The sequence below is a fragment of the Eubalaena glacialis genome, chromosome 8 (assembly GCF_028564815.1).
Source record: "Eubalaena glacialis isolate mEubGla1 chromosome 8, mEubGla1.1.hap2.+ XY, whole genome shotgun sequence".
Taxonomy (NCBI): Eukaryota; Metazoa; Chordata; class Mammalia; order Artiodactyla; family Balaenidae; genus Eubalaena; species Eubalaena glacialis.
This window is the reverse complement of record NC_083723.1, coordinates 95,308,465-95,325,797: the sequence shown is the minus strand read 5'-3', so window position 1 is coordinate 95,325,797 and position 17,333 is coordinate 95,308,465. Positions and strand designations below refer to the sequence as shown.

The 17,333-nt window shown below is 38.2% G+C and overlaps 1 protein-coding gene across 2 annotated transcripts in view; it reads right to left on the bottom strand.

The window, feature by feature from the left end:
- The window catches only part of MET (MET proto-oncogene, receptor tyrosine kinase), a 124,796-nt gene that overhangs the window by 38,116 nt on the left and 69,347 nt on the right, over positions 1-17,333 (bottom strand). For both annotated transcript variants that reach the window (XM_061198672.1, XM_061198673.1), the window contains exons 4-8: positions 8,673-8,807; positions 7,485-7,658; positions 2,232-2,392; positions 367-469; positions 119-255 (exon numbers count right to left, since the gene is read on the bottom strand). In XM_061198672.1, coding sequence (XP_061054655.1) covers positions 119-255; positions 367-469; positions 2,232-2,392; positions 7,485-7,658; positions 8,673-8,807 — 710 coding nt within the window. The remainder of the gene's footprint in view (positions 1-118; positions 256-366; positions 470-2,231; positions 2,393-7,484; positions 7,659-8,672; positions 8,808-17,333) is intronic.

Sequence of the window (17,333 nt, the reverse complement as noted above, 5' to 3'; positions counted from 1 at the left end):
AGAGTAAATAATAAACATCTTGATTTTTCACCACAAAAGAAGAACAATCTTTTCTTGATTTGTTAGGTATACATATTAATCCGTCTTGACTGATGCAACAAAAAATAAACTACAACACCTTTTTAAAGTACATGTTTTTCCACCAATTGAAATGTGTCTAGAATTTCCACTGTTCAGGTGCTTTCCAGTTAATGTAAGTAAAGTGCCACCAGTTTTAGGACCATAACTTGGAGAAATACTTTTTATTATAGGATCCTGAATGAGAGATAGAAACAAAACAAAATAACTTGTTAATTTTATAACTCTAAGTAGATAAAGTAATAATTAAATATCCTAGTTCATGAGAAAATTAATGCCTAGACTTACCACATAGGAAAATGTACTATAATGTACGGTCCCTCGACTGTTTGAAATAACTATGGACATATTGAAATGTTCATTCATTGCAGGACCAACTGTGCATTTCAACCTGAAACAACAAAGTTTTATATGTTATAAATCCAAAGGCATTTTCTAGGTTGGCTGTTTTATATTATGGGACATTATCTCTAAGTAGTGAGCTGACTACTCTAAATAGCAAGCAGAGTTTCCAGGTAAGCATTAGAATTGAAAATTGTATAATTCTGTTTCTGTACTATTATGCGAAACTTTATATTGACTGTCTTGTATTATTCATACAGACAAAACAGGAAATGTTAAACCTCATCAATGCAGACCTCACCAATTGAAAAGTTCATAATAATCTAGTAATATACAATTATAGGCATAATGTTTGGCATACTTAAGATGGAGAAATGGTGTTTCAACAGCATATGAAACAATGGGCTGATTACAACTAAGCAGAATCTCTTCTTTAAATTATGTCAAAAGATACATTTCTGTGGTTACACGTGTTTATTTAAGTTACTTAAAAAATGATGAAATTGTGATAGGCTTTCCACAGAATTATTTTTGAATTAATAATCTTATTATAATCCTAAGAAGTATAAATATAATTTGTTTTATTAAATAACTTTTTTTTGAATTTTTGAATTTTATTTTATTTTTTTATATAGCAGGTTTTTATTAGTTATCCATTGTATACATATTAGTGTATACATGTCAATCCCAATCTCTCAATTCATCCCACCACCACCATTCATCCCACTTTCACCCCTTGGTGTCCATACATTTGTTCTCTACATCTGTGTCTCTATTTCTGCCCTGCAAACAAAAGAGGATGAATTATGTTTCACTTTTACAGGCTCTAATTTACAATGCAATGAGCAAGAACTTACAAGGGGGATTTCTAGAATGAATTTGTTTTGCCATTAAGCTAAACAAGTATGACATTAATTGATGTTTTGGCCTCTGTAAAATGAGTAGATTTAGATCTTTGTATAACCCTGAAGGGAATTCTACTAGGTATAAAATAACCGCTTGAAAGAATAGGTTCAACTATAAAACTTTAAATGTTTGGTTGTTGTTACTATATAACTTAAAATTTCTGGGTTCTCTGTTCGTTATGGGATTCAGATCTTATAGAAGTTACATGTAGAATACAGTAGAACACGAACAGGTCTTGAATCATGAGAGCTGAGTTTGAAGGCCTGTTCAGCTCTTACCCTCTGGATTACCTCTGCTAATCTACACTCCACCTTTCTGAACTTTGGTTACCATCTTTGTAAAATAGGGATAACATTGCTATTTCCCAAGATTTTGGAATGGTTAAATGAGATACACTCCCTCCATTACAGTGCCAATAAATATCAGGTAAATATAAATTTAAACTCATCATAAACAAGTCTCAAAAGTGTGATTCAGCTGCTTCATTACATTTCTGAGGTTTAGAAAGTGAATTTAGAAGAGAGGGTCCATATTGAGCTGTTTTCTGATTTTTATAGAAAAAGCTGTTTGAGACTCTCTTTATTTGAAGACTTTAAAGATGGAACGACCCCAAACAGTGCTATTCTTTCAAATCTACTCAATTTCTCAAGAGTTGTTACAAAAATGCTTGAAAAACTCCCAGATGCTAGATTCTTCTTTTCTTCACCTGAGTAATGTCACCTTTCTTCCTCCTTAATCCTGGTGAGTAAACAGTTTTAAAAACAAAACAAATCCGCAAGGGGAGTGATGGGCCAAGACCCTTTTTAACTCAAGAGACAGACATTTGGGGCGAGTTTTACAAGATTCATTCAAAGACAAAACCCGTTTTCCAAGCACACCCTGGCCAAGCGATTTCATGTCCTTACATGTTTATCGTGCTCTCACTTAAAGTCAAGGTGCAGCTCTCATTTCCAAGGAGAACTTTGGTTTTCTTCAAGTCAAATTTATTATTCTTCTTGAATCCAAAGTCCCAGCCACATATGGTCAGCGTTGTCCCTCCTTCAAGGGGGGCACTAGTTGGGAAAACCTATGAGGACAATATAGAACTTAAAAAAACCCAGTATATTATTATCTTTCATAGGTGTGGAAAAGAAACAAACAAACAAACAAAATATGTATACTCAAAGAGTCTGAAATCCTTCCCTTCTCCCATTATCTAAAAAAAATGAATTTTCACTATAGGAAAAAGGGTCACAAATTTCAGAGAATCTGGAACAAACATTAAAACTATCTGACAGGCTGATGAAGCAAGCTGTTTTCAGGAGATCCAGAGATGGGAGAGAGAGAGCAGATTCAGCCTGGGTGGGGAAGAAGGGCCTTCTTGGGCGTAGACACACTTTGGGCCCAGACTTTTACATGCTTATAACCCCTTCATGGGCCTCCAGATTGAACTCTGATCAAAACTCCTTTACAGGCCCTAGAAGCCAAGCCCTAATATATGCCTTGCTCTGTATGCCAGCTGGGTGTGTGCTACATTCATGTTGCTATGGTATTCCCCACCCAGAGGAGAAAGTCACACAGTAAAAATACCTCTTTCTGCACCGTGTTTTCATAGCTGCATTTATCAGCTATCATAATATCAACCACATAGATGATATTCAATACATATCTGCCATTCATTCATTCACTCACTATAAATCATCTACTGCAGGCCAGGTATCAACAAATGAATAAGTGAACCTATTCCTTTATACTTAATTCACATTTATTACTAATCTGTCACTTTTATTTTTTCTTTAAATATGGTCACTATTTGATATATACCAGCTGGTTAGTTGACAAACTAAATGATGTAATATTTAATATATTCAATATATTATTTCTATTAGAAGTAGATAAAAACAGAATTGGAGAGAGCCCCACATGTGATCTCTATTGTAGCAATGTTTCTAATTATCTCCCTTGGCATCACCGTACATCTCATTTCTAGGATTGACTTTTTTTCCTCAGGCTCAGTATTAAATAATAGGTTCCTTTTATTATTGCAGGCTCATCTTTGGTTTATTAAAAGTAAAACTTGGGCCTCCTTGGTGGCGCAGTGGTTAAAGAATCCGCCTGCCAATGCAGGGGACACGGGTTCGAGCTCTGGTCTGGGAAGATCCCACATGCCGCGGAGCAACTAAGCCCGTGCGCCACAACTACTGAGCCTGCGCTCTAGAGCCCGCGAGCCACAACTACTGAGCCCACGCGCCACAACTACTGAAGCCCGCGCGCCTAGAGCCCGTGCTCCGCAACAGGAGAAGCCACTGCAGTGAGAAGTCCGCGCACCCCGACGAAGAGTAGCCCCGCTCGCGGCAACTAGAGAAAGCCCGCGCACAGCAACGAAGACCCAACACAGCCCCCGACAAAAAAAAAAAAAAAAAAAAAATGTAAAACTTGAATTCATTAATAAAAATTTGGCAACTGTGATATAAGATAGCATTAGGCTCTTATGAAGTCTATACAACAACTACTCTTAGGCTAAAACTATTAAAACAAAACAAATTTCTATGTTAAAAATAAGCTTCTCCTCAGCAGCTTTGTGACAATTGAGAAAGGAAATGCTCTTTTGGGGGGACATATTGTAAATTGTGCTGTAAAGTACAATGGTGGGAAAACACAGCACTGCTACAGAGGCAACTCAAGAGCCAGTAAAGGTATTTGCTAAAGACAAGTTAGTGAAAGTGTAAAAGTGATTCTTTTACAATGTAGAAGAGCTTTTAGCAAAATATAAATTTGCAAACATTCCCTTCCCTCCCAAGTAAATAACCACAAACCAAAGTCATACCCTTGTTGCCAAACCCCTTCAAAAGTCTTAGCTTAATGCTTTTACGATAGCTATTTTACCCATGAAATCCATTACACAGTTGTGCCTTTCATGAAAACTTACTTCGCCCCTGTCTAGCCAAATGAGAACTGCTAGAAAAAAAAATATGTTTATTATTATGTTAGAAATCCAGGAGGAGGAAAAAAAGACATCTAACCCTCCTGGACTCTCTTCAGCCTGAGGCAGTCACACAGCTGCTGTTTCCTCTTTTAATGAGGAGTCTTGCCCACTGAAAACAGCCCAAGGCTGATGTTGGCCTGATCCCGCTGTCTGGATTCCCCCCTTTCTATGTAAAAATTGAAGTCAATAAAGATGTTAAAAAAAAAAAAAATTGAAGTCTGTCACTCCACATTCATCATCACTTTCTATATAAGGCAAAGGGATTGGGTGATGATTTCAGAAAAGACATGGAGAGCTGTTCGGTTGGTGTGCTGGCAACAGAAAGGGATACTATAAAACCTCTGCTAGATCATCAGAATTTGAAAAGCCAGCTCTACTTAGCTTTCCTCTCCCGGCTGAAATATTAGAGGGGGGCATCTGAGCTTTTCTGCCTTAGCTTATGGAGTAACGTTCACTCTTCCAGGGGAAAAGGAAGGATGCAGTCTTGGACTACACACCCTTGGACAGAACCAACAATGGGCTGGCAAACTCTGAGTTATCCTGAGGGTAGAGAAACTCTGTGAGAAGGAAATGAGTGTCCAGCATAAAGCCACAGAGGCTGGGTCTGGATAGGGTAGAGCTAGCCACAAAAGTAGCTACTGTCCTTTCACAGGTGAAAATGATTTAAATGATCATATTTTCAAAACCCATTAGGATATACATGAGAAAGTTAAAACAACACCACTACCACCACCAAAAACCTTGGAAAATTAAAATTTGTCTCTTCAGTAAATGTCACAAATATATTGGTGGCAGTATATTGCAGGCGTGAGATAAGATATCTCAGGTCCCTCATAAGATATCGCTGTTGCTTCTTATCTGAGTCCTCTGATCAATTAATAAACTGTTTTATTGTCTCAGTGGGACTGAACTCTAATCCTACAAGAATGACAGTTTTATCCTAATAAATTCAGAATATCTTGGAAAGTGCTCTTCCTTTTCTGAAGCATTTTTCATTGCTCTCTAAGTACAAGATCAGATAACATGTTTGAAACAAAATAATGGGCTTGCAATCCTGAAATATTTCATATGTGGAATTGCAAAGAATTTCAGCCACTGAACATCATGTACCTTGAAAAGCAGGTTGACTTACATTTATTGGAAAGTGAAACTCTACACATTAGCTGGGTTTTGTGCCTGCAGCGTTTAAGACAGATAAGAAAAAGATGAATAATCTGTCTTATTTTTTGCAGTAAGAATGCTAAATGTCATGCTCTAGTGCAGCATGAAATCTCCCTAACAACTATGAACCGAAAGGGATTTATGGACTCAGCTGCATTACGTTTTTTCTAACTGTAGCACCCAAGCCTCAGTGAATCGTGCACGATGCAGTCCAACCTTTTAAAAATTTCCAGCTAGAGTGCTGGAGTTAGGGAAGGTGCGGGGTTGTGGGGGGATTCAAACATTATGAGAGATTCTCTGGTTCTAGAAAATTCTAAAATATTTACTGTTTTTAACCATTTTAATATAGCTTTCATTACTAATAAAAGGAGGTACATTGGTCAAAATTAAATGTTTCATTTGTACAAGTTCTTAACCTGCTCTTTATTTAAAACATCAGCTTGGCTGTTTTTGAAATGAAATTGTTGTGATTTAATTGCACACACACACACACTCCCCATATCTCTTTCATGGAATAGCTGAATTCAGAGGTCTGGTGTCTCAAATGGCCATGGCTACGTGTTTTAAAACGTATAAAACTGCATGTGGTTTTAAAAGTATATTAAACACACAAAAAGTGCATAAATAATACAGTATAGATTTAAATTTGCTTTCTTAATATCTCCTAGTTTATTCTCTAGCTGATCAAGCTAAGTCTTAATAACTGTGTCACACCTAACATAAAATGATTTGGTTTAAAACCCAGTCACCCGGTACAAATCTTTCCCCAAACCGTAGCTAAATGAAAACAGCCATGCTCTTGGGGGCGGTTCCTGTTCTAACTCGTACACTTTGTTTACTTGGGCTTGAACCAGGCGACCGACCAAGACCTTTACCTTGAATCTTTCACAGGAACTACTTAGTTAAGTCCAACTGTTCCACATGCAGGCAGAGAAAATATACACTGGGTCCTCACCAGGGAAGTAGCTTCGAGCAAAATGTGTTTGGATCAAGAAAAAAATTTAAAAAAATTGCCATGGAGATTTTCATAGTGCCAACCACATCCTTAAGTAAATAAGGCAACGGAGAGTTAGAGAGCGTGGCTACAACGTCATGGCTGAAGTCCACTTCTAGAAGCTCAGTTCTCTAAGAGCAGGAGGCACTTCTGTCTTGTCTGGGACTGTATCTCCCCATTGTCTAGAAGAGTGCCAGCTGTGTGGTATGCACTCAGTAAATGTTTTTGAAATGGATTAAATAATGAATCGGCTTACAGAGTATAGAGGTTAGTGTAGTCATCAGCTGTGCTTTTACTTCTCTTCCAGGAACTTTGAGAGAAGGCACACAGTTACCCATTTCTCCACCATCCACTTGCTTCCCACCTTGCCCTGAGAGGTAACCTCTAGACTCATCAGTGATGAGACAGCCACCATCTATGTGTCAGACAGAACGAAACCTCCTGTTTTGCCTGCTCCAGCATGGCTGGGATCTCTAGCTTGCACGGTCCAGGTTAGGGTTCTGGATTATGCCATGAGTGGATCCCCGTGTGTGATGAAGGCTCATGCCTGGGCACCTGGTAGATAAAGCAGCTGGTGAGGAATCAGAGAATGGGCAGGCCAGAAGTGAACAGGTCCCAGTGTGAGGAAATGGAGAGCAGTATTGCTCTCTAGCCACCACTCTTTTATTCACATAGCACTAAGGGAGAGCAACTGCCCAAGGAGAGTGTGAAGCAAGCACTTCAAGTGCAGGGCCTAGGGGCATGTGCCCAAACACCACCCTAAAGGAAAAACCTGGGGGGTAGGATTTCCCTGGTGGTCCAGTGGTTAAGACTCTGTGCTTCCAATGCAGGGGGCGTGGGTTCGCTCCGTGGTCAGGGAACTAATATCCCACGTGCCACGTGTTGCGGCCAAAAGAAAAAGAAAAAGAAAAACATGGAGGGAGACGGTGCTTGGGCTGATGCCTCACAGCTAAATGAATACATTAATTTTTGAATTTTTCCATCAATGGGATTTATGGTTTCCAAAAAACACACATGACAGCTGACAGAGACTTCTACCTTGTAGATTGTAGGCAGACAGGTCTCTTGAGTCCATGTTCCACCAGGGCATTCCTCCAATCGCACACATTTATCATGGCACCAGCCACACTGCACAAAGGAAGGGGCGGAGAGGCACTGACTGCAGGACTGGAAATGTTCACAGCCCAAGCCATTCAGCGGGATCTTGGTGATCTGTGAAGACAAGTGATGGAAAGAGCTTCCAGAGGGTTTTTTTGTTTGCTTGTTAATAAAAACTAAATACATCGAAGATACATATAAATATAATTTTACAGAGTCTGACAGGGATAGCACCTATGCGTGCAAATCATGTAATAATGCTTACGTGATTAAAATAAAAAAAACAAATTTCTTCCTTCCTTCCGCTGTTGGCGCATATGTGATAAAAGTTACCATTACTGTCCAGTGAACACAAGCATTACCATGCAATGTTAGAGGTTCTATTTATTGGGACATTTTGCTCTGTCTGAGACGATTTTATTTTTATTATTTTATTTAAAAATTTTTATTGGAGTATAGTTGATTTACAATGTTGTGTTAGTTTCTGCTGTACAGCAAAGTGAATCAGTTATACATACACATATATCCACCCTTTTTTTGATTCTTTTCCCATATAGGTCATTACAGAGTATTGAGTAGAGTTCCCATGCTATATAGTAGGTCTTTATTTTCTATTTTATATATAGTAGTGTGTATGTGTCAATCCCAATCTCCCAATTTATCCCTCAAGAGAGTATAAATTAAGCTGCTGGAAAACACACTTGAACCCCCAGGAAATTCTAAGTAAGTTTACATATCATTCTGGCATCAAAATGCACCTCCTCTCAGAGAAAAGGGATTACTGGCCAGGGTCAGATTCCAAGGTACACTTCAGGATTTATCTGCCTGCACTAGAGTTCTGCCCTTAGGACTGTAATTCTCATTCTGCGTGTTTGTTTTTCTCATTGAGAAATACAGGACAAAAAGAGAAGTTCACATCATGAAGAGGACCTAACATAGGTCCAATCTTCCCCGAGTAAAAATTTAACTTGATTTCAGAAGATCTCTGGAATACTCAGGAAAGAACCTGATAGAAGAGAGGTGAATCCAGACGAAGAGAGAAGTTAAAAAGGACCAGATGACACTGGCTGTAAATATCCACTGAGGAGGAACCACATTCATGGAACCTCCCTGGGGAACAGGGCTTACCTTCTTCCCAGTGACAACGAGTGTATAGCCATTTTGGTTTAGCGGGTGCTCCACAATTGCTTCTGGAGACACAGGGTGGGAATCCAGGCGAAAATTCACGTGTGGGGTTAATGATCCTGATCGAGAAACCACAACCTGAGAAACAAACCAGAAAGCATCCTTAGTCCAACAAGCTCAGTTTAAATATACTGTCAGGGGAAAATGTGGACAATAATGGTAATACCAGATTAGACGAGCTCATGGGTATTTGAACTATAGGCCCAACAGTTTATCTCGCTGTAAATCAATACGACATCTTCTAATCTCCTGCCTTGAAGACAATTCATCTGCACCCCCAGGACAGAGTTTTGCCGATTATCTTTTAATGATTTCTAAGGAAGGAGATCTTCCAGTCAATCAGCCAGCACATGCAGACAAATCCTCACGATTGTATTAGGGACTGGAGGAGCCAAAACTCTCCCTAGCACAGAAGACCTCCCTTATGCTACAAGGATTCTGGATTATTTTTTAATGTATTCTCCTGACCCTCCCCACTGAGCAGCTTCCCTTGATGTAATGGAAAGGGTAGTGAATGGGAAGTCTGGAGACCTGGATTTGGTTCCAGCTTTGCTACTCTTAAGCCATATGTATAGATCTTTTGAGGTCAAAATAGGCCCTCAGCTAACTTTGAAATGGTGTGCTGTCATTTCTTACAGACCATTGTCCCATCATACTTTTTTACTTTGATTATAACTAAAGTTCTGCTTCTTGGCCTGGTTTTACAATAAGGCCTGATGGTTTTAACAATGCCTTGGAAATGAGGTTTGATGATTGGTGTGATTCTTGCTGTTAGGTATTTCTAATTTGGGATGGTTCTCAGCTATATAATTTCCATCTGCCCAGCTGCTAGAACCCAGTAATAATGAAGTCTAAATCAGATGACTATCTGAGATGAACACTCAGACTATAGGAGAGTTTAGGAGCACTCAGAGGGACTCTCATTCTTAAATAGGGCATAAGGTTGTATCTACAGGAGGGTACAGGAGGCTGAGCATAGCTCTGGTCTTGAAATTGACTTTGTGAAATTGCCTGACATCCAAATACCCTTTTACATTTCACTGAAAGTGCGTTTATTTGCCATGTGTTTGAAATCATGGGACAAACGTGGGCAGCTGTGAGATTAGGATTAAATAATAAATAACCACTCCTTCTACCTCAACTTTCTTATCCATAAAATGGGAATGAACTGCTTAGTACTCTAACAAACACACAACATACAAATGTTTTGGGGAACCAGTAGTAAATTTTTTCTTCAGTATAATAAAGGAGTCAAGTAGCCTGAAACAATTTGGGAAGATTCCCAAAGTCCCTAATTTGCTCCCAGAGAGTGGACTGTTGATAGAGAAACCCACCACGCTCACACAGAGCTATAAAAATGAAACACCATGACATTTTTTTTCTAACATTTGTTCTATCCCAAACACTCAACACTTTCAAAACAACTCCATTAAGCAGGGTGGCTATATTTGCACAGAAGTTAAGTGATGGATCAAAGGTCATTTGGTCAGAATGGGAAAGGATGGAAACTACTGTTATTCCTAAATTTAGGGCCAAATAGTTGTGACTTTTGTAGGGGAAGTAAAAAGAAGTTCAATTACCAGTCCTACCTCCCTTTGGGTGCTGGCTACAAGCAGACTATCAGAACACCAAACTTCTATCCCAAATTATCCAGATTTCAGTTAACCAATTTTTCTATCTTGACTTACTTCTGGTGCTCACCACCTCTTGTTTTTCCTACCCCTCATGCCTCCCTGCCCCCCAATTTTTTCATATTTCCCTGATTGTTGTCAATCACTTCAAACTGCAAAGGTGAAAAAAAATTTCATTTTCTCACACACAAGTAAAAACCAAAACAATACACCAGCCTCTCTTAATAACCTGACTCTGTTCTCTGCCTCATTCTGTGCTTTCTACTTCACTGGAGATCATTCATCCCTCTGAACCTGCCTATAGGTATTTGCGTTTTGTTTCTGTCTCTCTTATACCTTCCATTCTATTCAGACCTGCTACATAACAGTCACCTCCTACTACTGTTTTGTCTCCTATCTTCTTGCTCTCTTTAATATCATTTCCCCTATCTATAATAAGCAATCCCTTCTTAATTAATAGGTCATCATCTTTGACTTTATCAACTATCTTAAGCCCATCCAAATATTCATTTCCCAGAAAGGATTAACATTACTCTTTTCATAAAGAAGCTCTTTGCACCTCTGGAACTTGGACAGATTGATTTGGTGCATTACCAGTTAAGACTTTTTGTCTGAAGAACACCATATATGATGGTAACTGAGCCAGGCACTGTGCTAAGTGCTTTAAATGGGTATTTTGTTTACTCCTCACAATAATCCTACAGGGTAGGTACTATTGTTTTCCATAAAGAAAAGATGACAGAGAATCTCAGCTAGAAAGTACAAGAGTCAGGTTTCCAAGGAGCTTTATCTCATGTCAGAATCTGTTTGCTTGACCTCTTTTTAAACACTCAACTGATCTACTCTTGGAGCACCAGAGTAAATACCAATAAAAAACTTCAACTCTGAGCTCCCAAGAGCCACTTATGAGTCAAAGCATTAAAACAAATTTCACAATATATTTGCCTTGCCAAATACTCCTTGTTTCAGTAATCTTGGCTGCACAAGTTAAGTGTGCCTAAGGAGAAAGACTCCACATCTAAATAGTTTTTGATGGCACAGAGGAAATGTTATTAGTACAGCTGGCAAGCTCAACTTTTGATCATGAGCTAGGATAAGTGTGGCTTGTTATAGAAAAAGGAATGAACCAGAGAAGACAGGAAGGCTGTGTGGAAAAGTGAGACGACTGCTTGCAGTTTCAGGCAGAGGTCATATCACAGATGCAAATACATTTTTAGTTGATCATTAGCCCTTTCTCTGGAGGGATACCTATTGCTATTGTTTCTATCATTAATTCCTCACTTTCTTTTATTGCCAGAATTCTAAATGATTGGGTAACCACTTTAACTCTCAAAATACTCCTGAAGCAATGTTTGCAAGAAGTTAGGAGTTCCTTTTGGTTGTCATGGAGATATTTCTAAGGACAGAACAGAATCCAGCATTTAAATTTAATTCTTATGATAAATCACCTGGCAGTCTTAGGACAATGAGTAAGAAATAGAAGACTGGTAGCTACCTTTTTAGTTTCTACTGTGCTGACAACTAATCTTTAGTGTTTAGTTCTCAAAACCATTTTCTTTAATGCTCTTGAAAATACAAGACTAGGGTGAGGGAGTAGGGAGGAATCTGAATTTACTTGACTGTGGTGGCTATGATCTCAAATTACCTGGGGGAGGACAGGGGAAGAAATATATGTAAAAATAAAATAAAACCTTGTGGCTAGGGCCCCAAATTCATGACCCTGAACAAAGTAATTCTATGTAATATATCTATAAATACATAAAGCCCAGACCTCTTCACCCCACACACAGAGTCCTATTTTTGATTAAACTGTTTTAGAATTTAATTTTCTTTAACATGAGATATTATTTCTCACATAACGTGAGATACGTGGTTTTTCTCCTCATTTTTTTAAAGTAGACAATTCAGTGGTTTTTAGCATATTCACAGATTTGTGCAACCATCTTCACAACCAATTTTGGAATATTTTCATTACCTCAGAAACCCCACACCCCTTAGCTATCATCCACCCTAGCCCGTCATACCCTCCAGTTCCTGGCAACCACTAATCTACTTTCTATCTCCACAGATTTTCCTATTCTGGACATTTCATGTAAATGGAATCCTACAATATGTGGTCTTTTGTAACTGGCTTCTTTCACTTAATGTTTTCAAGGTTCATCCATGTTGGAGTATGTATCAGTACTTCATTCCTTTTTATTGCCAAATAATATTCCTTTGTATGAAAATACTATATTTTATTTATCCATTTATCAGTTGATGGACATTTGGGTTGTTTCTAGTTTTTGGCTATTGTGAATAATGCTGCTAGGAACATCCAAGTCTAACTTTTGGTGAGAATATATATTTTCACTTCTGTTGGGTATATACCTAGGAGTGGAATTGTTGGGTCTTATGGTTACTCTATGTTTAACCTTTTGAGGAACTGCCAGACCATTTTCCATATGGGATGCATAATTCTACATTCCCACCAGCAATGTGTGAGTGTTCCAATTTCTTCACATCCTTACTGACATTTGTTATTTTCCGTTTTCTTGATTATAGCCATCCTAGTAGGTGTGAAGTGGTACTTCACTGTGGTTTTGGTTTGTACTTATCTGCAAAATGTTTCCTTAAATTAAGTAAAAGACAAGTTTACTTCTGAAGGTTCACAGCCTTCCATCCATTCCTCCTGCCTGAGACTGATACTTGGGCATCACCTGATCAGCCTCCCAACCAGTTCTCTGAAGAACATACCTCATGGTCAGACTGGACTTTTGTAAAACAGAGATCTAGAGAGGCTGGAGGTGGGGGAGGGGTAGAAGAAACAAAAATGGATTCTCACTAGGAGAAGCAGAGTGGGAGATGCAGCACATTCCCCAGTGAATTGAGAGAAAAAAACAAAAATTTAAGTGAAGGAGATGACACCATTAATAAACAAACTGGGTTATAACTGGATGTGAACTTACAGATCCAGGGAATGAGTCTGCTTTCTTTGTAGTTCCTAGTACAGATCTGGCACATAGTAGGTCCAAAAGGCATATCTATTGCTTAAACATATGAATAGACTGAAATAAGAAGACTACTTAAGCCTTGATGAAGGGATGGGTTTTTTAATGCTTCAGACATTTAGATAACCTTCAAGAGTTTGGTTTGCATTTTCAAGGTATGGCTTCTGATGCCTTTTGCAATGGACTGAATGTTTGTGTCCCCCCCCCAAGTTCATATGTTGAAATCCTAATCCCTGGTGTGATGGTGTGAAGAGATGAGGCCTTTGGATGCTGCTTAGGTCATGAGGGTGAAGCTCTCATGAATGAGATAAGTGCCCTATAAATGGAACCCCAGAGAGTTCTCATGCCCTCTTTCCACCATGTGAGGACACAGCGAGAAGATGGCAATCTGTGGACCAGGAAGCAGGCCCTCACTAGACTCCAGATCTACTGGCACCTTGATCTTGGAATTCGCAGCCTCCAGAACTGTGAGAAATAAATGTTTGTTTTTTTAAGCCACCTAGTCTATGGTAATTTGTTACAACAGCCCAAACTGACTAAAACACCAGCTATAGGTTTATATCTTCTTAAGTATGTGAGAGAAATCGGTATTTGTTTAGAAAGAAATCAGATATAAAGAGTTTTGTTTCAACCAAGGTAAACATCTAATTTTCTGGAATTAAAAAAATGAAACATAAGAAGTGGAAAGTGCTGATTGGTGCTGACAACTCAAAATTAGAAGTATTAAGACAAAGTACCAGGTGGCAAAAGTTGAATTAAATGAAACTTTGCTCTGTTTTTTCACTCTTTTTGGTAAGTGGGCACAAGAGCTTCTATACCAACCTGACACTACAAAGGCCAGAGTATGTACAAAAAGTAAAACAATTTTTTTTAATGATTATAATACCGATGTGTATGTGTGTTTCAACTTTTTGAAGTGAGTCAAAGTGAGTCAAAATGAGTCAATACCAAACTGAGAACTTTGTAAAAAATTTCAAGCATCTAAAAACCAAATAAGCTAGTAAATTTGTAAAAATTAAACAAAAATCCAATACTTTCAAATCAGTATTCCAAATACAATGATTGTAGGATTCGCCAATCTATATATAGAGTATATCTGTCTGAATTTTGAAAAAACTACTGATAAATATGTTTCCTGTTTTAAAATATCTCTCCATTTTTTCAAATAAGCACCCGAACAAGAAATTCCAGTTATTCCCTGCTACCAAAAAAACCAAAACAAACAAAAGGTTAGCACTTTCCCATGGTTTCAAATATGTATGGTGTTTTAAATTTCTATGCTATAACAGTTTATAAGATATATATATTTCAAGACCATGCATTAATTCATTTTAGGAGACTATATATGAGCTGGGCTTAATTTTTTGTTATGGACATAACTCTGAAATTATTATTTACAATAGGTTCTTTTTCTCCCAAAAGAAATTTCAGAACCCATGAAGTATATTTTCCTCTAAAGAAATATAGCAAAGCTACCATTCTTTAGAGATGTAACTAAATCAATGATGTACACCTTAAAAAAAGGCAGATGATATTTTTATCTGAGCATTTTATAAAGGAGACGGGTAAGTTAGCAATCTCTGAAGAGGAATGTTCAAGTTCAAGCTTTGTTTGGCTGTGTCTCTGCAGGCTGCTCACAGCATTGATGGGTTGATGATCTGTGTCTACATAGTCTAAAATAGCAGTAATCCCAAATGAAATGTATGCTGCAGGTTTCCAGCACAAAGCACTGACATGCCATGATGGCAGCACAGGAACTGAAGAAATTTAGAGACAGGAGGTCAATAGATGAATCGATTCTTCTTACTAGAAGTGAGTAATTATTGTCAAGTTCACTGATTACTAACATAATCCTTTAAGTAATGGTCATAAGTAATGATCATGAACTAACGATGTCTTTTTAGGTGGTCCCTACCTCTTGAAGTTTCTTGCTTAAGACCAACTAGTCCAGTTAAGAGGCACAAGAGAAAAGGGGTTATGGGTGGTAACAGCATCAAGGAATTGGGGAGAGGGGAAAGGGTGATGGGAGAAGAGCAAGGATAATGCCAAAGAACCTAATGAAATCTGTGACAGTGCTCAGGCAGTGGCCACCGTATATAGACAAGGTAGCTGCCCAGTGAATGTGGAGCTGAACTTGCAACAAGTCTTGAAAGTGCCTCCCCACTCCCACCTCACCCCCATCCACTTGCTCTCCCTGGCCTGACAGTCATGCACAAATATTTTAATAACGATGCTTGCATCTAGAGATTAAAGGCCTTATATAAGTGCTGTAAAAAAAAAATCAAGCAAGCATTGTTTTTGGATGTAGATTAGATGAGGAGCTCAGAAGGGGAGATGTGGGCAATCCCTGTGATTAGTCCTGTGATCTTCATGAGTATCCTGCTTCCCTCTCCCATGTAGCCCTGCACACTGTGCCATGTTCCCCAGCCTTGTTCTTTTCTACATCCCCTCTGCCTCCAAAATTCGTAAGAAGGCGTGTTCTTACTGTTTACTTATACTATCTCAAACATTGCTTATCATATTATTTTACTTCAGAGCATCCCAGAGTGACCACACAAATAAAAACTGTTTTTGAAATCTATATCTACACTGACATAGCTCTACAGATAGACTTGAACGTATGTACACATTAGTATATTTAGACATAGCTGCACCTGTGTAAGTTACACGTTTAAATGTTAAAAACATGTCAAAAATGTCTTCTCTTTCCATACGTATAATATTGTTAGCTAAACAATATAATTCTTTCTAATCAAATAACCACTGTGAAATACCTGATTCACTTTGCACCCGACAGCTGGGGCTGAAGCTTGTATTCCCAGCCAGAGTTGAACATAAGCACAATAGGAAAGGCAGAAACAGCTGCAAACTCTTGGGAGAAAACATTTGCAAAGCAACTTTGCCTTTAGGCTTCAGGGTAGGAAGGAAGTAAAATCATTTTTCTATTCCTTTTCATGTATGGCAGCTGTCTTTGGGAAAATTATGTCCCTTCTATATTGTAACAGAAACTTCATAGTATTATTAAAACACGGGTTGTAGAAACTTAGGCTTGGCCACAGATTCAGCACTTCAGTGCAGTCAAAACATTTACAGAACTTGGTAGGTTACTGCTTGGATAGATTAAGCTGGATGGTCCCCAAATTTTTGCTGCACTCCTGACTCCGCCTCCACATTATTTGCTGTAAACAAACTGGATTTCAGTGATGTTGATTCTTTGATCCTTTAAATGGTTTAGGTTTATTTACATAAAATTTTACTAAATGGAATTCTTTTAGGCAAGTGTCAGAGAAATAGATCCTCTCTCTGTGGGTCTCAGTAGCCCTGTGTTTTTTATGTCTTTGTTTTCTCTGCTCTTCGTGTCAGATACATGTTTTTATTTCCCCTACTGAAATTTTAGTTCCTCAGAGGCAGGTTCTGTGTCACTGCTTCCTTTGCTGCACTTACTTGCCTAGTAAAGCAAAGTTAGTACGCTCTTGATACATATTTGATGAATTAAGAGCCACCTGGTTTAAAAAAAAAATCAAGGATATCAGTGCTTTTCATAAAATAAATATCTACTTTCATCTTTGGTGTTATGGATGCAAAGGTGTACTATGGCTTCTTTTACGAAAATGCTGGGAGACAAGAATAAAACATTTGTTACATTTTTAATAGAAATGTTAAAGCATTTCTACTATAATGAGACTGATGTATATAACATATCACTTGGGTTGTGAAATCTGTCACACAGTAGAATTTACTTAGCTATTAAAGCAATCTATCTAAAAACGGAATTTTATTAGAACTTCAGAATCTGGAAACAGGCCAGGAACCTTATGATGTGAAAAAGTGTCAGACCTAAAGTGACTGTAGAAAGCTTATTAATATGGAACTGGATTGGTGAGGTATTAGACAATTAAGAAAAAAAGAAAAGCAGAAAAAAAAGGGAAGCAAATCAACATAGTGAACACAATAGGAATTCAATAGATGAATTCAGTCATCCT